The sequence below is a fragment of the Sceloporus occidentalis genome, unplaced genomic scaffold, assembly GCF_023333645.1.
Source record: "Sceloporus occidentalis isolate IW3139 unplaced genomic scaffold, rSceOcc1.0.p SCAF_5, whole genome shotgun sequence".
Classification (NCBI taxonomy): domain Eukaryota; kingdom Metazoa; phylum Chordata; class Lepidosauria; order Squamata; family Phrynosomatidae; genus Sceloporus; species Sceloporus occidentalis.
This window is the reverse complement of record NW_028316985.1, coordinates 94,343,101-94,363,517: the sequence shown is the minus strand read 5'-3', so window position 1 is coordinate 94,363,517 and position 20,417 is coordinate 94,343,101. Positions and strand designations below refer to the sequence as shown.

The 20,417-nt window shown below is 38.6% G+C and overlaps 1 protein-coding gene across 7 annotated transcripts in view; it reads left to right on the top strand.

Annotated features, from left to right (window-relative positions):
* The window catches only part of CC2D2A (coiled-coil and C2 domain containing 2A), a 74,077-nt gene that overhangs the window by 32,535 nt on the left and 21,125 nt on the right, over positions 1 to 20,417 (top strand). For 4 of the 7 annotated variants that reach the window (XM_089524772.1, XM_089524774.1, XM_089524777.1 and 1 more), the window contains exons 14-23: positions 451 to 692; positions 2,281 to 2,458; positions 6,151 to 6,307; positions 10,291 to 10,438; positions 11,348 to 11,486; positions 12,795 to 12,998; positions 14,591 to 14,683; positions 15,455 to 15,546; positions 19,767 to 19,781; positions 20,039 to 20,206. In XM_089524772.1, the coding sequence (XP_089380898.1) occupies positions 451 to 692; positions 2,281 to 2,458; positions 6,151 to 6,307; positions 10,291 to 10,438; positions 11,348 to 11,486; positions 12,795 to 12,998; positions 14,591 to 14,683; positions 15,455 to 15,546; positions 19,767 to 19,781; positions 20,039 to 20,206 (1,436 nt within the window). The remainder of the gene's footprint in view (positions 1 to 450; positions 693 to 2,280; positions 2,459 to 6,150; positions 6,308 to 10,290; positions 10,439 to 11,347; positions 11,487 to 12,794; positions 12,999 to 14,590; positions 14,684 to 15,454; positions 15,547 to 19,766; positions 19,782 to 20,038; positions 20,207 to 20,417) is intronic. The other 3 variants (XM_089524776.1, XM_089524775.1, XM_089524773.1) reach the window with 1 other exon arrangement.

The following is a 20,417-nucleotide window of genomic DNA, read 5'->3' as shown; positions in this document are numbered from 1 at the left end:
ACCGCATGGCCCATTCCTGAAGTGGGTTGCCACTGCAGTCCCACACCAACAATGCCAGGAGTTGGATTTAATCTGTTCCTTTTTTATCTGGTCCAAAGGACCAGATCACAGTGCTGGAGTGGCTTTCATCTGCTATGGGAGTGTGCATCATTTGAATGCCACACCCCCAAAGCAGCCAGAAGCCGCCTTATTTGGCCCATACATTTTGCGCCTGAGTGTACGAAAGCTCATTCTACAACTTCTTTCATACTGTGTCAAAAGTGCTAAAAGATCCCTTTGCATACTGATACTCCAGGCTAACACAGCTGTGTCTCAGAATTCTGTTATGTTAGATATTTGGCATTTTAATTAGTTCAATTTAATCATTTCCAAGTTATGAGAAATATTGAATTGAACGGTATTGTTTATGTGTTTCTGATAGTGGAAAAAATAATTTTTTAATGCCCACAGAAGGCCAAGAAGAAAAAGAAGAAAAAATCAAATCAAAACCCAGCCGATGAAGAAGAACCAGAAGAATCTGAATGCTTAGATGAACCTGTGAAACCCATTCCTCCACCAGTGGTTGATAGACTGCAGATAGAACAGCAAGTTCGAGAGAAAGTTGCAGATATTAGAAGGAAACCAGGAGAGCCTGTTTTAATTCCTGAATTGAGCCTAACAGGGAATATCACTCCTAATGAACTTTGTCCTAAGTGAGTTTGTAGTTCTAGTTTTTGTGAAAATAACAGATAAACTTTTTATTTATTTTGCCACTATTCCATAAATCCCTGGAGGCTGTGAGTGAGTGAAGTTACTTTGAGTCTGCAGTGTTTAAAAATTATTTATTTATTTATTGTATTTCTGTATCACCACCCAGCTCAGAAGGGCTCCCAAACTGAGACTCACCTATTTGGGATTATGTCCATGGAACCCATTACTGTTCCTTCCTGAACCATGGTTCAGAGAAATGTTTGAACTTGGGTCTCCAAATCTAAGTGCAGCAAATCTAAGTAAATTGTTGATTACTTTTATAGTGCCTATGAAATCCTCCCACCATCATGTAGGAGAAACATGACTTCAATCCCAGTCTGTTATTTTAGCAACAATCAAAGATGCCAGAGAAAATTATCTTTTGTATGTTATTAATTCTGTGGCACTTGGGGCTTTCTGACAATTTTTAATGCCATGAGATTCTGTTTATGTTATGATCATGTTGAAAATTTGTTCAAACTTTTGTTCCATCTCATCAAATACAAAGCTGGGAACAGCAATTACCTTCAGTAAACATACTTTAAATGTTTGGGATTGGGACTGGTAGATTCAGCCTTCAAGATCTCTTTGGGGAGATCTATCAACAATATATTATATGCCTCCAAGAACTAGGGAGTGAAAGTTATATTATGCTGGAGAGTCTCCAAAATAAATTTCTATGAAATGTATTGTCACGTTGCCTGGGATTTTAGTTGTTTTTAGAGCAAAGACTGAGTTCTTGCTTGTTCCTCTCAGACTGCTGGGTTCCTTTTTCTGTTCTGGATAAGTTATTATAAGATGGCAAAAGACTGTGTGGTTAAGAGCAACAGTATACCCTTAAATCATCTTGAAAAAGTGGATGAACAGATAGAACAATATCAAAATGTGATTCTGACATTTTCACTATCTTCAGTGGAGCTAGTTTTGAAAGAGACCAAGATTAACATTAATGTTCCTGTATAAATATAGTGCTCCCCTGGTGCTACGTCCACACGATGCAGCGCCGAAGGAGCCCCGTATTTGTGGCTCCTTTTAGTGCCTGGAAAATCCAAATTGGGACTGCGGAGTGCAGTTGTCGAGACCCCGATCTTGCCCCATACTTGTCCTGCTTCTTAGGAACCATACTTTTTCAACAAAATATATAGACCTAAAATTGAATAATCATAAACCCAAACTGCATGGACTTTATAGATGAACAAAAAATGTTAGCTGCACTGTTTTGGCTTTCTTTAACCTGTACACTGTAACCAGCTATTGTGACCAGCCCATACAGATCCTGGTGTCTTAAGAGACAGGGCGTGATCTGTCTTCTCTTCATGGTGGATAGAGGAGGTTTCATAGATAAGACAGGTTCAGCTGATAGGTGGGCAGGCTGGAAAGGCACAGTATCCTTTTAATGGAAGAAAAAAAATGTAGTGCACAGTATTATCTGATAATGAGGTTTGCTAATTGGTCATATTTAAAGTCTTGTTCAGTACTCCAAAGTCTAAATATATTTTTTCAAGGAAATATATATGTTTTAAAGTAAGCATATTTTAACATCTTTTCTAGGGCTGAAATTTTAAGACGTGAAGATGTAAAGAAACGGTCTTTATTCATAAAAATTCTTTTCAATTCCAAAGAAGTGTCAAGAACAATTTCACGGCAAATATGCTCAGATTTCAGAATTCATTTTGGACAAATTTTCAACTTGCAAATATTCAATTGGCCAGAGAGTTTGAAACTACAGGTAGGATATGGTTCATTTTTAATAGTTCCATATGTATTGTTGTTTGTTTTTGTGTGCCTTCAAGTCATTTCCAACTTATTGCAACCCTAAGGTTGGATATTTTCTCCTTTTCAGAGGAGATTTGCCATTGCCTTCCTCTGAAGCTGAGAGCTAAGGTGACCCATTGGGTTTCATGGCTGAGTGGGGAATTGAACCCTGATATCCAGTGTCAAACCACTACACCACCATGGCTCTCTCTCTCTCTCTACACACACACACACACACACACACATTGTTATGAGTCATCAAATCAGCTTAATTTATGGAAGTCCTGTAGAATGAGAGGCCTCCAAGAGAACCAATTATATTAACAGTCCAGCTGAAGTTTTGCAGTCTCGGGACTATGGCTTCCTTGACTGCATTGTGCAGTTTTGGATTTACTTTTCACATCTGAGTATATCAGCAGCTGAATGTCCTTTTGGTTTGAATCCAGTTCTGTCTTAGACACAGCACTCTCTGTAGGGTCTCTTTGCTATTTTCTAGGTAGCTGGTTGAGTGCCTTCTTACCTGATAGTCTCCTCTTCCAGCATTATCTCTTGCTTCCTTTTGGATTGTCTGATCATACTGTCTCCAAGGTAAAAGATATTCAGTAGTGGTTTACCAACACCTTTTGCACACTACTGACAAGAGTTAACTAACTATCTGAGAGTTGTCTCTGAGAGATCCTCTGTCAGTGTCAATCCCAACTACTGTTGCTGCCCAGTAATTTTCCATCCTGGTTTTCTGTGTTGCCCACACCATTAGAACTATTAGTTGTCTTCTGATGCATTCATTATTCCCCGAAGAGGATAGATGCATCTGAATTTCATTTCTCCACTTTGAGCATTCTCTGTAGTGTGAGCTTACAAGGTATCTGGACTCTTGATACAAGCCAGTCTCCAGAAAGTTTTATTCTCAACTACCCTGGCGCTCTCAAATCCTCTCACCACATGAATATATATGCAGAGAGCGAGAGCGAGAGAGCAATGTTGCATACCAACACACGTATACACACTCAGACCTGATGCTATGGATGGTATCAAAAGTTGTGAAGAGGTCCTGGTTTTTGTCAGTCAGTCAGTCAGTCAGTCAAATTTTATTGCTTTAGGCCATATGGCCATTGCATAAACAATGCCACAATAACAACAAAATATTCCATATCATATATCCAACATCAATTGTATGATTATACAGAAATTTACAATTTACAGAATTTAGCAATTAAAATTTAAAATTGTGTGTGTGTGTGTGTGTATAACTAATATATAGTTATTAAATGTAATTATCACCTTTGCAACATATGGCCACCTCTGCAATATATTTCTTTCTGATTTTTTGGGCTGCTAAAGCATACAAAGCTACTCAGCAGGTCACATATTTGTCCATATCCACTAAGAGGTAGAAAACCACTTCTTGTGGGCTTTGGCAAGGACTAGTTTCAATTATGGGTGTCATAAATTGTTCACTTGGTTCACTATATAATGGGCAATGCAATATGTAATGAAAAAGGTCTTCTACTGTATAAGCTACTGTTTTTAAAAAGTGTCTCCTATCCTTCAGTGCCATTTTGCATTTCCAGAGTAGATTGCAATGAACAGTTAAAATAAAACAAACAAAATATAAAATATTATATCACAATGTCTAGATGCACTGATATATCACTTGCATCATCAGATCATATCAGATCAGTAACTTAAATGGTTTTAAATGAATCTTTTCCCAGTCCACCCTTATGCATACCCTAGTAGTGTGATCATTGGACAGAGCAGTGTTTGGTGTTTTTGTTTTGGAGGCTTACCATGGGTTAAACAACGGCAAAACACTCCAGAAGCACAAAGGTGTGTTAGCTGGTCATGCTTCTGAAGCATCACTGAAGCGTCCCCCTCCCCTCTCCTGTCCTCAAAGCATTCGTGGAGCAACCATTTCTTCAATAATGGGAACTTCTGTTATAAAGAAATGGCTGCTCCGTGAATATTTTACTGATGGGAGAAGAGAAGGGACACTTCAATGATCCTTCAGAAGCATGCCTGGCTATCACACTTTGTGTGACCAGCTATCACACCTAAACTCAGTGATAATCTCCTTAAAAAGGATTAGTTGAAATCACATAGTTGCAGGAGATGGTGTCTTCTGCTACATGTTAAATACTTCTGTGATTAACATGAATGGAGATCTTCAGCATGAGAGCTGTGCTTTGTTATGTGCTAGTAAAATGCAAAATCAGGATATAATCTTCAGTAAAACTTTGTAGCTACATCAAACATTGGAGTCATTTATGTTCAGCATAAGTCTTTTCAGGGTGATGAAGTGTAACAAAACTATCATTCCTCACCATCACCACCATTTAAAAAATGTGGTGTGTTTGTAAGGTCTCCCTCATTAATGCAATATTCTAAGCTTTGTGATGCTGGGGCTTTATTAAGCACTTTTTCCACAATGGTGAAAGTGAATTTTCCAGAAAACTATGTCCACGTTCATTTGGGCTTTATCTTCCTCCCCTTAGCAGTCTTAGGGAGGAAAGCCTCAACTCTGCTCCTAGTTGTAGATATTCTCAGACTTTAAAGTCTGAGATCCCCTGGAATCTTTGCCCATACTGACAGTGGCAAGTTCTGTTAGATGTCTGAATCACACCACTTCAGCAGGTGGGGCCTTATGTGAATGCCCTTCTCATACAAAAATTCCATCAAGATAGAAAATTAGATGTCAGAAAGATGTGCTTTAGCCTAGGCTGCATACACATGCATACACATGAATATTCTTTCTCTCTGACATACGCGTTCACACTCACATTCTTTCACTTTTATACAGCCTTTATAGGTACTCATACTAGGTGCTGTTGTTTCTCTTGTGAAAGTTTGTCTGGAGCCCTGGTGGCGCAGTGGTTAAATGCCTGTACTGCAGCCATTCACTCGAAACCACAAGGTTGCGAGTTCAAGACCAGCAAAAGGGCCCAAGCTCGACTCAGGCTTGCATCCTTCCGAGGTCGCTAAAATGAGTACCCAGACTATTGGGGGCAAATTAGCTTACTTGCTAATTAGCTTACTTGCTGTTCACCGCTATGATCTTTGGAATAGCGGTATATAAATAAAACAAATTATTATTATTATTATTCCTTCTTGTTGTTATGTGCTTTCAAGTCATTTCAGATTTATGGGGTTTTCTTAGCAAGGTTTGTTCAGAGGCCCTGGCTTTTCTCTGAGACTAAGAGCGTGTGACTTGTCCAAGTTCATCCAGTGAATTTCCATGGCTAGGTGGGGATTTGAACCCTGGTCTCCAGAGTCAAGAGACCAGCACTCAAGCCACTACACCACACTGTCTCTCCTGTTACCCTTCTTGCCTACCATCAGTATCTAGTCACATACTGCATACAGCTCCTGAAAGAGTGAATGCAAATTGTTCCTGGCTAACTTGATTTGAGAGTATCTCCCCTTTCCAGTCTCATACAACTTTGTGTCTGCTATGTGACAACATCTGCTAACATTACACGTGTTTGTAGTTACAAGTGCACATTGCTGCTTTCTGCTGATAGAAGATCACATCCTCCAGCCCTTGGATATATGTAATCTTCAAAACTGAGTTTGAAGTTGTCATAAGATATTATGTCAATTTACTGTAAGACTACAAAATGGCCCACAGTGTGAAAATAAAAACCATGCTCTACTCTTTGCTTGCAGCTATATGAAACAGTGGGACTAAGCACTGCTAACTTGTTAGTGGAAGTATTTATACCAATCCCTGAGACGACAGTGCTAACAGGGAGAGCTCCAATCGAAGAAATAGAATTCAGCAGTGACCAGCGTGTGATGTTGGACCATGAAGGAGTGGGGAGTGGTACAGAGCTTCTTCCATTACTAAATTTATTTTTATGTCTAAGAATTTAACATTTGCTTGTTCAACTGTAATAGTGGATAGATTTCTGGGCATAGATTGTGAGGACCTAGGTGCCAATGGCCACTCAGTTGCTGGCTAACCTCATTCTCTTAGCCTAAGAAGGTTCATTTAAAGGTTTGAAAAGGGGTGTCATGGTATATACACCATGACCCCCTTGAGTAACTCAGTTAAAATAAATAACATGATTATTTTAAAATTATTTATTAGCCAATTTTATTTCATATTTTCTCCAGAGAATATAGGTGGTACAAATGTTTGTTTTCCCCATTTGAACTTCACAAAAGTTCCATAAAATAGATAAGATTAAGAATTAGGGCAAGCTCAAAATCATCCAATTAATGTAACTGAAGAGTAAAGAAATCCATCTCACATCCAATATATTGACCTTTATACTAGCTCTCTAACTGTTTTGTGTGACTATCTATATATAATTATATATACTCTGTTTTCAGAACTTATTTTTTAATATTGGCACAAACCAGCTAGTTGCATGTTGAATAAACAGTTTCATATTCAATTATTTTGATTTTTCACAAGATTAAAATATAGGAAAATATTTTAGGTTTTATTTGAAACATATTCCAGGTTTTGTAGTTGTTTTTCCTGTAATGATGAACATTGAGAAGGCATTTTCACTTTACCTTGGTCTTTATTTTATATGAAACAGATTTGGACTTTCCAGTCTGTTCAGGATGCCTGAAATTTTGGAAAATGTACAGTGATAAACATATATTTTTTAAAATTGTTAAATATAAATTTGATAATAGAACATCATCCAGTGCTATTATTTATAGTGGCGGGTCACCATATGTCACCTGAATTGGCATTTGTCAAGAACCAGAAAATACTAGTAAAAATTGCAGTCATACACCTTATGTAGTATGCATGTTCAAAACATATAATGTACCTGTTGACACCTGTCTTTATTTATATTTTTTCAGTTATAAGAGTACATTAATTTAAAAGTCTGGGAGATCTGCTTTGCAGGAGCATAAGATACCCGCTTGGTCAGACTAAAGGTGCAATATCATGTTTCCCACATTGTCCAGTCTGATGCTTTTGTGAGGAGCATAGCTTGGAGCTATTTACCCTCTTGTTGATCCCCAGCAACTTGATTTCAGTGATCAGCAGAATCAACCCTGGTGATCAGTGAGGTGACAGATATTGCAGCCAAGTCACCCTCAGTAGCAATACATACTAGTAGCAAATTTCAATGATTTCAATGAATCAGAGCAGATTTCAGTGACTTATTATCTATGAAACAGAGCTTGGAGGTCACCTTTTTGGAATGCAGCTCCCTTGGCTGGCAACTGTAGACCAAAAATGGAACATTTCAAAAGTTCCCCATGTATTTCATGAAGTATCCCCATACCCATTATGAGTAATAGCCCTCAACAAATCTCCCTGAAATTCCAATGTGTTAGTGACCATCATCGTATTTTGTATCAGGAAATTCTGTAAAGTAATTATGCATTGTGAGAAGAAACCCTTTCTTTTATCTAATCTGAATCTGATGTCAATCAGTTTACTTGCTGACTGAGCTTTAGTTCTCTCAGAGTAATTAAAATGGCTCTTTTCTCACTTTCTGTGCAGCATATATAATTCTTTAAGTCTCAGGGGTTCTTTCTAAATTAAAAATACACAGATACTTTGACCTAACCATGTTTCAACCACCTAATTTTTTTTCTTGCACTTTTCTGAAAATACATATTATGCTCCGCAACACCATTTTTTTAGCAGAGGGAACCAGAACTGCATATGGTATTCCAGCTGTAATTGCAGCATAGATATGTGTCCCTTTAATAATTTCCAGCAAAAAACATATTGCTTAGTTACGTCACCTTTAAATGTGGTTTCACATGAAGTCTGAATTAAGCATTTGTCTATTGGACTGGTTTTATTCTTTTTGATTACTGATATGTTTTTATATTTATTTGTAAGAAATGTTAAGAACTGCGGTTTTGTTGGTTAATAAAAATGTATTTGTTTATTTGTTTGTTTTATATCTTGCCTTCCTCCCAAAATGGAACCCAAACTGGCTTACAATATAATTTAAAATAAAACTGAAACAATATGTAGTGCAAAAAAATAAAAGCATGAAGCAATCAATACAATTAAAGAATTGATTTAAAACAATTTAAACCACATTCCACACTCATTAGCACATACAGTCGGCCCTTCTTATACAAGGATTTTTTATAACCGGATTCTAGCATCCACGGTTTGAAAATGTTCAAAAAAGTATAAATTTCAAATATCAAACCTTGATTTTCCATTTTTATAAGGTACACCATTTTGTTATGTCATTATATTTAATGGGACTTGAGCATACACGGATTTTGTTATCCACGGGGAATCTTGGAACCAAACCCGAGTGTATAACAAGGGTCTACTGTATTTAAAAATGCAAGGCACCCACTGAACATCTTTCAGGCCAACCAGTTAAAGAATGAAGCTCTATTTAAATAAAACGGTTTTTGAGTGCCAGCAATAAGAGAGCGGAAGGGGGGGGGGCAACTTTCCCATGGGAGGGAGGTCCATCAGCTAGGTGTAGCCACTAAGAACGCTATTTCCCATGTCTTCAACAGACTAAATTGTTAGAATGGTGGAACAGAAAGAAAGCTCTTCCCTGTAAGATTGGAAGGGGCTGAGCAGATGGACCAGGAAAACACCATGCTTTCCTGGCCCCAGTGCTCACCTGAGTTGGTATTTGGGTCAGTGAGGGGGGGTGCAGGGGGGCTGTTCACACACCCATCCCTGCACTGACCTGTGACCAGTGTGCACTCCTTTTATCTTGCCTCACCCTTGATTACATTCAGAAGCCCCCCCCCCACACACACACACACACATTGCTGTGTCTGACACAGAGATGGGGCAGCCGGCCATATGGTGCAGCCAGGCTCCTTGTTTCTCCGAAGATTATCACACCAGTGATTAAGCACTGGTAAATTGCCTCTAAAAGGTTCAGGAAGCACACATGTGTGAAAGCCTGGCATGTTTCCTCAAGGTCAAGGAATCATCGGCTCCCCTCCAGCGTCACTGAATTGTTCGTGGAGAGAGAATTTCCTCTGAACGGAAATTTTGCATTCAGAGGAAATTCCCTCTCCCTGAACGATTCAGTGATGCTGGAGGGGAGCTGATGATTCCCTGACCTTGAGGAAGCGTGCCAGGCTTTGACACACGTGTGCTTCCTCAAAGTTTTAGAGGCAATTTACCAGTGCTTACCCCATGGTAAACATTGGTTTGATAATCTTCAGGGGGGGGAGCTTCTGAGTCAAGCAATGGCACAGGAAGGTAAGGAGTGCAGAGGGTGGTGTAAACAGCCATGTTTTACAGGAGTTTATAAGAAACCACCCAAAACCAGGGTATTTTACCCTGGGATAAAGGCTGTTTATCATGGGATTGGCCTGGATCCATATCTGGTCTGGCAGGATTGAACCCAATCCTACCTCGGGGGTTTTGGACTGCATTGTCTGACCTAAATGACACCTAAGGCTGGGGGAGGGGGGGACCTAGTCCTTTTGTCCCATGCAGACAATCCCAAAAGCTCATAAGTATAGTAAAATAGTATAAAAATAGTAAAGTCAAAGCAGTTTGTTCACATGAGTTCTGACATATAACAGAATCACCATTTGTTTCTGTATAGTGATTGGTTCAGATGTAACAAGAAAACGTGGTTTATTGTTGCATTCTGAGTTAGCGCTGTCTCAGTTTGATATCTGGCAAATTGTATTTTGAATAAATCTCTAGTTTATTCACAGAGCAATAAACTGTCATCTGCTGCTTCCAGAAACTCTGAAATTTTCTGTTATGCTTAAAAGGTAGTGGGAACTACACAATTTTGAGGCTTTTGCTACTTCAGCAACAAACCATGGTTTGTGTGACATCTAAATAGGGCTAATATGTTTCAACTCTTACTTCAGGTGTACCATTTTCATTTGAAGCCGATGGTAGTAATAAAATAATTTTAATGACATCTGGGAAAGTGTCCTGCTGTGTCTCCTGGGCAGTTGGAGAAAATGGGATACCCTTGATTCCTCCAGTGTCACAGAAAAATTCTGGAGTAACAAGGTAATGAACATTAACAAGCATTTGAGAAGTCTTTTGAGATCTTGCTTAAATACACTATTCTAATGACAAGCAATTTTATTAAAAATTATTATGAATGTTATTATAAACTTGAGATGACTTAAATTAAAGTAAAAGGAGCACACCTGCTGTCATTACCTGTAAAATAACATGTCATTATTGTATTACATTTTTGTCCTGTATTTCCTTCAGGGAGCTCAGGGCAGCATAGAGACATGGTTTCTACAAAGGTCTTTTTTGGGTGTTGAGCAGACTCCCTCCTTAACTTCTGTAGCTTTCCTGCATAGTCTGTCTTAAAAGTATCCCTGAGGAGAGTAGTTCCATTCATATAGACTCCTTTTGTGGTATTCTTAAGATCCATAAAATAAAGCACCACATCTTTTCATTTGGCCAGAGTAGGATCTGCCAGCCTGCTAAAGATAACCTCCTCATACCATCTTAACTAAGGGCAGAAACAACAAAATACAGGCATCTTACTAACATCTCTAGTTTTTCTCCTGTCTGGCATGTAACATCTTGCCTGATGAAGAAGCCAGTGGAGCTTCAAAAGCATGCAACAAGTATAGTGTGCATTTCGGTTGGCCAATAAAGGTATCACTCTTTGGTGAATTTTTGTCTGATGTCCTGAGACCATTTCTAGTATGTATGTTGCAGAATTCAGATCAAAGCAAAAAGAGTATTCCGACACCCACAACAATTAAGTACAGTGAGACGTAAGGGTGCATGTACATTTTGTGTCTGCAAAGACAGACCAAAACTTTTTGAAGTGTGCAACATACAGGAGTCTATACCTAGGAGAAAAACACATTACACAAGAGTCACTACCAGTTTTTCATCTCCACTTAGATTTCTTTTAACTATGCATTTTCATGTTATTTGTCACAATTACAGCGCTCTAAAAAATATTGATGCCATTGCATCAATTGGCACTTCAGGGTTAACTGACATGAAGAAACTAGCCAAATGGGTGGCAGACACCAAGCTTGATCCAAATGATCCAAGCAATGCAGCCTTGATGCAGCTGATTATGGTAAGATAGCTCTGTCAAGTATGGCAGTTAAACCCCACATTTGCAAAGCTCTTTGTTTATAAAGCTTTCAGAAAGATTCTTCTTATATTTTTGTGTGTGGTTGGATATTCATAGATTTGCATGTGGAATGTACCAAGTGGAGTAATATAATGTAGTGAAATATAATATGGATATGGGGTGTGATATAGTGAGCACAACGTTGCTGGTTTTTCATATGATTCACATTCATTTATAATAAATTTTAGATGCATGTGTTAATTGTTGCTGTTGTGTGTCTTCAGGTACTTTCCAATTTATAGCAACCCAAAGGTGAATGAGATTTTCTTGGCAAGAAGCCCTGGCGGCGCAGTGGTTAAATGCCTATACTGCAGCCACTCACTCACAAAGGTGGTGAATTCAATACTAGCCAGGGGCTCAAGCTCGACTCAGCCTGGCATCCTTCCATAGGTCGCTAATAGTACCCAGCTTATTGGGGGCAATTGGCTTACACATTGTAAATCACTTAGGGGGTGCTTAAGTGCACTGCTAAGTGGTATAGAAATGTACTAGCTTGCTACTGCTATTTGTTCAGAGGAGATTTGCCATCTCCTTCCCCTGAGGCTGAAAGTATGTGAGTTGTCCAATGTCACCCAGTGGGTTTTGTGGCTAAAGTGAAAATCAAACCCTGGTCTGCAAAGTCATAGTCCAGCATTCAGACCACTACGCCATGCTGTCTCTCACATGTATTAATTAGACCATGAATAATAAAGCAATGACATATTGCTTTTATGAATTGCAGATCTCTGTTCTTCTTGTGATTCCCAATTAGATACTGTATATTTTTCTGCATCAAAGTCAGTACAGTAAGCCCTCTGTATCCACAGATTTCTTATCCAGGGATTCAACCATCCACAGTTTACAAATAGTTTTTAAAATATATACATTCTAAAAAACATACCTTGATTTTACCATTTTATATAAGGGACCCAGTTTTACTATACCACTGTATTTAATTAGACTTGGAGGAGCATCCACAGATTTTGGTGTCCAAGGGGCGTCCTGGAACCAAACTCCAGATACCAAGGGTCCACTGTATTATGTTTAGGCCTTCATTCTCTAGATATAGATTTTGCAATCTACAAATGGATGAAAATTGTGTAGGTCCTTAGTTGGAAATAATTTTGTGGGGGTAGGGTAAAGTCCTCTGACCACAACACCCTCCTTGCATTTGGATAGCAGGTTGCTGATTCCTAATGTAGTTGGTTGCTGCTTTCCTAATGCAGAGGCTGTGAAGATACTACATTCTATACTTTTACATTTTTTGTTTAGGTTGCTACAAGTGGTGATGCGTCTGTTCCTGATTTCTTCAGACTAGAGCAATTGCAACAAGAATTCAACTTTGTTTCTGATGAAGAGTTTAACAGATCCAAAAGATTCCGACTTCTAGAGCTCAGAAATAGTGAAGTGGCTGAGTTTCGAAATTATAAGTGTGTTCCATTACTGGAAAGAGAAATTAATGAAAAAATTTTCCTGGTAGGAAGTAATCTAGAATCATCGTGATTAAACTGCATGCTACCATGTTGTCTTTCTCATTCTTTAGATGTTCTCCTTCTTCATTCAGATGACTTCATTTCCATATTATTTTTAATATATGATAAGCCTCCCTTTAGAGGCTTTACAGCCTGGGTGGGAAACCTGGAGCCTGTGGGCCCTGTAGAGCCCTCTTAGGTTGTTTTTGTGGCCTTTGAACACAAAAAGGAGAGCTGCCATTCATGGAAGCTTCCAGGAGATTCTCCTTCTAAACAAAGTGAAGATCCATGTGCCTTTTAAAACTGCTTCTTCACACTATTATTATTATTATTATTATTATTATTATTATTATTATTATTATTTTAAAAAAGGACATTTATGGTGACTTTCAATTTTCTTTTCTCTATTAAAAATGGGATCCATGCAGACTCCAGCAGATTCTGGGGTTGCAAGGTTGGCCCCTGGATTCCTGGATTTTGCCCATCCCTGCTGTAGATGATTCACAGTGAGGGCCTTTCGGTGCTTTTATTTTATTTTTTTAAAAAATAAAGCTAAAGTGGATAGCATGGTATGGAGAAAAAAAATGGGGGTGAGCTTTTCTTTCTGAATCTAGGATCAGCAACTGAAGCTCATTTATGAGAGATTCAGGACTTCCTTCATGAAAAGGAGTAACTTCTTTGTTCAGTGTGTTGCCAGTCTGGAGAATTTATTACTGGAACCTTGTAGTAAGGTGTCAAACTGAGGCTTTAAAAGGAGCTCAAATACACTTATGACTACTGTATTTTTACTTCAAGTATTGAAGGCACTGTGCCTTTTAGAATACTAGTTTCTGGGGAAAGTAACCATGTCTGTTGCAGTAACGTCTTACTTGTGGGATTCCCATAGTAAGCTTTTCTTTTGGGGCTTTGGCCAGATCCAGTATGGCTCTTTTTAGAGTGTAATGTATATACACTGAAAGGGTCTCAGGACCTACATGTTATATATGTTTTGATCATCTTCTTTGGTTGAATCTTCAAATTCTTAAATTTTTACAGGTTATGAAGCCTCCACTCACACTCATTTGAATCTTACAGTCTGTATGTACTCATATAAAGGAATTGTTTTAAACACCACACAGCAAAACTCATCACCAGCATAAGCTTTATTGTCTAATATATGGGGGGGGGGGGCCAACAAAAAAGACACTTTTCTGCCCTTTTCTCCTACTTGCTACATTTGTTTTTCTTCGAAGTGACAGATGTAGAAAGTTTGAAAACTTTTGTGGGGATTCTGGTTACTCTCATTAAAAGCAAGAGATAAAATAATGGAAGGAGAATTAAAGGTGTTATCTACAGTTAAATGTGTATAGATTGCTTGTCTGCCACAAGGCACCTGAAGTGGTATAGAGCAGTGATTTGCAGACTGTCCAGTCTGGAGGACCAGCAGTTATTGTTTGCTATAGTGACACTAAAAATGAGCACATTGTGCTATAATTGTTTCTTCTTTTTCTGGAAGCTTGCCAGAGACTCACAGCTACTTGTTCAGGGACCAACACTTTGAATAACACTGGTGTAGGTCATTTAAAGAAGACATGTTTGTTGACATTATCCTTCTAGGACTATGAGAAAAGATTGCGTGAGAAAGATGTAGTTGATACCAAAGATCACCTGGATACACATAGAGCATTAGTTGCAAAGTACCTCCAAAAGGTAAGAACTAAAAGAGAATAATATCAGCAAATTGAATCAGCAAATGGCTAACCTAATTTGGTGACATAGCTGTAAGGTTCCATGTTGTGTATGTTAAATCATAGCCTGTAGCAGCCAGTCTTTGGCACCTTACATCTTATGCCACCAATCCCCTGGTATCTTAGCAAGACAGGGGAAGTAATGGCTGAACTGTACAAGTTAACAGAGCTTTTGCATCAAATGTGCAGGTTTTCAAAAATGTCAATTTCATGGATTGTGATCAAAGCTGGTGAATGAGAAATTTAATCTTTTCTCCCTCCTTTACTCTTGAGAAAAATCTCTCTTCTGAAGAAAGTATTTGGTTTAGTAAGAAATTCCAACTTTTGCTGCAGTGATGCGCTCCTTGTTTTTTGCTATTTTGCTTGTTATATCTGTTCTCTTTTACCAATGGCTCTATATGTATGCTGCTTTTGGGAAATTCTATTGTCTAGAAGTTACCCTAAAAGTTTAAATTCCAAATAGCACTTGAATAAATGTTAGCATACTTAATGCTGGGGAGAATGTATAAAACAGGATGTATAAAACAGTTATAGAGTGAAAATATGAAACTAGCTGAAAAGCCAGATATTTGCTTTGAAATGAGAGAGCATAGCCTACAGTATTTGTCCTAACTTGTTAAACAGTAAGCTAGGATCCGCAGAAATGAAGAAGAATGACTGCATTTGGTTCGCTAGTTGTCATATGGGTTTAGTTATTTCATATTCAAAGTAAACATGGAAATTTATTTTTCAGGTTCGGGAGTCAGTAATTAACCGATTCCTGGTTGCCAAGCATCATTTTCTCCATTCTGATCTGGTCAATGAAGATGAAATCCCCACTCTTGGGTAAGGAAGCTAATTTACAAATAGATCAAAATCATATTGGAGACAACTATATTTCTTCATTATTCTTGAATGTTTAGTTTACAAGCTATATTCATCTTTAATTCCCTTTTAAAACGATAGAAGAGAATTAAAGATGAAAGCAGCCTGAGGAAAATGGAGATTAACCACTCAAGAATAAGAGTGGGCTTTTCCAGCTATTTTAGATACCTTTGCAAGGAAGTAAAGTTTAACTGTTGTTTGCATATTTAAAATAATATAGCCTCCAAAGATCATTAACTTCTAATATCCCATCAAAGAGACTTTTTTGGTAAGCACTTAATGTTTTTTAAATGTTTTCTGAAAGCAAATCATTAGTTACATGTTGAAAAGTAGTGTAAAACATATAGTGAAACATAAGTAGAAATCTGTCAGTGTGATGCTGTATCCCTTGAAGCTGCTTAACTGAGAAAAACAGGCTGAAATTGGATAGAGAGCAGCCTGTGGCCCAGTTTTTTCTGCTTCATCTGCAACTGGCACAACTCCTGTATGCTTATCCCATGAATGTTTTAAAATGGCTTACTATCATCATCATCATCATCATCATCATCATCATCATTTGTATCTCACTTTTACATCCCACTTTTCCCCCAAGATGTGGACTCAATTTATGTTGAAAAGTAAAGTGATTACAAGATAATGTTAAACATTCAAAAAGTCAATCTAAAATAGAACAATTGAACATATCAAAAGAATGTAAGACATGCACTTTAAAAAGATTTTTTTAACAAATTAAAACAATACAATGCCCTTGATTGATTGATTGATTGATTGATTGATTTGGTTATTTCCCACCTTTCTCCCAAAATGGGATCCAAGGTGGCTTATAATCCTTCCCTTAAAAGTCTGTATGGCGTGGTGACGATGACATTGCCAAATCTCTTAAACCCCTTTACACTGTGTGCCACCACTGCCACCAATTATGTATGGAGACCCTCGAACTCAGATCTCTCACAAATGACTCCCACACTGGAACTTCCTTCAAATGCCAGCACTCTGAGGTTTAAAATACCCACAACTTGGTACCAATTGTCAATCGATAACTATAGTACACACCCACTGTCTGAAGTGTCCTAAATAATAAAGAGACTTTTCTCTCTCGGTAGAGTTTTAAATGTTTGGTAGCATGTATGATGTTATCTTTAAAAACACTTCAGGCAACTGCTTGTTGAAATAAAGAAAATAACTTTATTTACAAGCAAAGATTATTATTGTATCTTAGTGGATGTTATTCAAACTTGTTACTGTGTATGAACGGCTTCAGTCATTACAAATCTTATCATTTTCTCTCACTTTACACAATGTACGTTTCCTTTCACTCTTAGTTCAACAGAACCTATAACGAAGTTCTTTAGCTGTTAACTTTTCAAGTTATCTGTTACCCTAACAGTAACTATAGCTGAACTTCCCCATCTTAACTACTTTTAATTTCATCCCCTCCTCAGGCGGCTCCTAATAGTATCCATAGCCTTCCTAGCTGTAATCCCACTGGGTATCCACACGCACTTTAATTCTGCACTTCTCTTATCCCAAAATTAGGGAACTAAACCCCTTCAAACTACACCTTATGGCAGTCCCACTCAGCCTCCTTGGCTGTTAACCCCACAGAATAAAATGACACACTCCTCTGAAACATGGCTCCTCCGCGATATTTATACTCACTCCTGGGAGCATCCCCCACTTTTCTCTAGCTTAACCCCCATTAGCTGATCCCAGGACTCTGAACTGTCTGTTTTCTCCACAGCCTGATTAAATTATTATTATTATTATTATTATTATTATTATTATTATTATTATTTTAAAAAGAAAAAAACAAGGAGGGGCCATTCTATCTGCCCTAGGGAAGGAGTTCCAAAGTCTAGAGGCAGCCACCAAAAAGGCCCTCTTTCACATGACCACCAATTAGGCAGAAGGAGAGAATTTTCCTGAGGATCTGAGGACTTGGGCAGGCTCTTACAGTCTGCCACTTAGCTTAGACCTAAGCAGTATAGGGTTTTATTGGTCAGAGCCAGCATTATGGCCCGTTCCGCACAGGCCTTTGCACCGCCCCGTCACATGCTAGGGGTTGGCTGAGGACCTAACGTCCATACCAGCCTCACCCCTAGCACGTGATGAGGGTGTAAAAATGGTGGTGCCCTATACACATGGGCACCGCCATTTTTACGTGCTGGACGCTTAGCGTCCGCACGTCACCCTTGCCTTGTGACGTCATGAGTGCGCCATTTGTGCACTCATGCGTCGCAAGCGCGGTGCAAAAAGAAGCCGCTTTTTGTGGCTTCTTTTTCTGCTGCCGGGAAGCCTCCCCGTTTGGAGGCTGCAGCTTCCTGGCTGCGGAAATGGAGGCGGTGGCAGACTGCCGCTTTCAGGCGGTCTGTAATGTGCCTTTGAGTTGTGCCTGAAAACAGACTGATAACCAGTGTAGCTGTTGGAATTGGGGAATTGTATGATCCATGTAACCTGAATCAGTTGTTTTACTTCTTTCGTATCAGCCTAAATAGTACCATCTGCTGGACGCTTGAAAGACAACCGAAACCATTTATGTTGCAGAACTCTGAAGCTGTCTGTATTTTATTCAAGACATTCATCTCTAATTTAAGCCATTTTCATTAAGCATTTAAAAGCTCTTAAAGAGATTGTTATACCTGTGACTGAAAGCACATGCGTATGCTGAAAGAATGATAATAATAGTGCTAGTAGTAGTATGTCATTTAGTTACATGTGTAGTCGTGAGCCTAAGAGATTTTAACACGGCATCTTACAGGGTAATAGTCTTGTCAACACTTACCTGGAAGTGAGTGCAATTAAACTCAATGACACATATGTCTACCACAACATATTACTTTACTGCTATTACGTTCTCCCCTGCTCCTTTCACACACTCTTCCTTTCTTTCTCCCTCATTCATACAGCTCTATGCTTAGTGTATTCATGAATAACCATCCTACAATACTGTGGAATTGAAATGTGACCACACATCCTTCCATATGAATGAAAGAGCTTCCTACTGAAAGCACGCATGCACACACACACACAATGCCAGGTAACCGCAAGGCATTTGTCTTTCAAATAGCACACACATGCCTACATACTAACCCAGTTTTGTCCACAGATACTCCCCTTTCCTCTATTTTCACCAGCAAAGGTGACCTGACCTTTCTGTGTTTCCATCTCACTCTGCATGATTCTGCACAGCCCTTGTTAACACCCCTTTGGCCTCTTCACCTTACACTGTTTGCAGGGCGGTTCTTGCTATTACTAAGCCAGCATGTTGTCGTGTAAGTCTTGATGCAGCTGAGCAAGCAAGTTGAGGACTAGTCAGAGCACACTGCATCAAGCAACAGTGGCACATATTTCAGCTCTGCCTCTTGATTCACAGCAGCTAGAGTACATGCTCCAACTGCTTTATTCTCCTCCAGCTGTCTGGAAAACTGAGCAGCAGTGTGCACTCAGTTTTAAATTCGAAATGAGAAGACAAAGAGATAAGGCAGGGTGCAGTGAATGAATTTATCTTTAATTATTTTTACTGAGTAAAATAAAATTCTGCTTCTGAAAAGAGCTGATTCAGTTGTTTGATCCAGTTTGCTTTGTGGCGGGACTTTTGGCTGCTTTTTATCAGCACATGTTGAAAGTCCCTTTAGCTGTGTAGACCCAGCTGTATAGTTCTTTCATCCTAGACGTTTTGCAATTGTACGTAGGTTTCTGGACTTAATAGCGTTCCAAAATGCAAAATCGTATTCCATTTTGTACTGGAGGGGGGACTAAAAAAAGTGTGCGTTACAGAATTTACAGTGTCTATATAACCTGGACTCAGGTTATTGATGGGATACTAGTTTGTGCTCCACCTTCAACTTTAATGTTGGTCTTAACGTTATTTACAAGAGGCTGGGAAACTTCTCAGATAATTGCAACTTATTAGGGCAAGAAAACATTGGAATAATTTACAGTGTCACCCACCCCAAGGAAAACCCTATTGGAGGGAGGAAAAATCTCTTTATATATGGGATGTTTAGGTAATAAGGGAATTTGTCTTTGATTACATTTGGTCTTTTATGTTATTTTTGGATGTTTTCTGTTAAGCTAGTTTGCTATATGCATGCATGTTATTTTGATTGATTTTGTATCCGTATAACTGTTTTCCTTTTATTCTTTGTTTCTCTTTTTGTTCTGCTTTGCCTTCTGTTAAGTTCTGAAGGTCCAGGGTATGTCGTTACACATATTAATTTTTGTATCTCTGTAGATGGTTGCTTTGATATGATCTGTGCATCCAAACAGGCATGATTTGTACACTGTTATCATAGCTTAGATGCCAACTGCATCATACACATTTAGCTGTTTTATATTTCCTTTATAAATTTCCACTGCATGTTTTTGCTTTATTTTTTTTTAATGCAAACTGTTGCCTATTTTAATAATAACAAACTGTGAAAATCTCTAATTACGCTTTTCTTATGCCTAGCATTTTGGGCCTCAGCCTGTTCAAACTGACAGAGGCAAAACGGCCCTTAAAACCAAGACGAAAGGAGAGGAAGAAAGTAACTGTGCAGAACCTTTCAGATGGTGACATAAACCTCTTGGTGAACATCACTAGAGCTTATGAGATTCCTGTCAGAAAGCCAGCTGGGAGGTATAAAGCTTTCACTCAGTTTTTCTTAAGAAAGCTAGCCAGACTAATTTCTCTTTTCCATTATTAATCAGGATGTGTGAGATTATTATGATTGAAAAACACATGAACTCAGTCCATGGGAGAAATGAAATCAGTCCATGTGTGCTAAAAATGACAGCTTATTTAGGAAGGTTGCTTTGCTGTAGCACATGGTGCGCAAAGTGTAGTCATG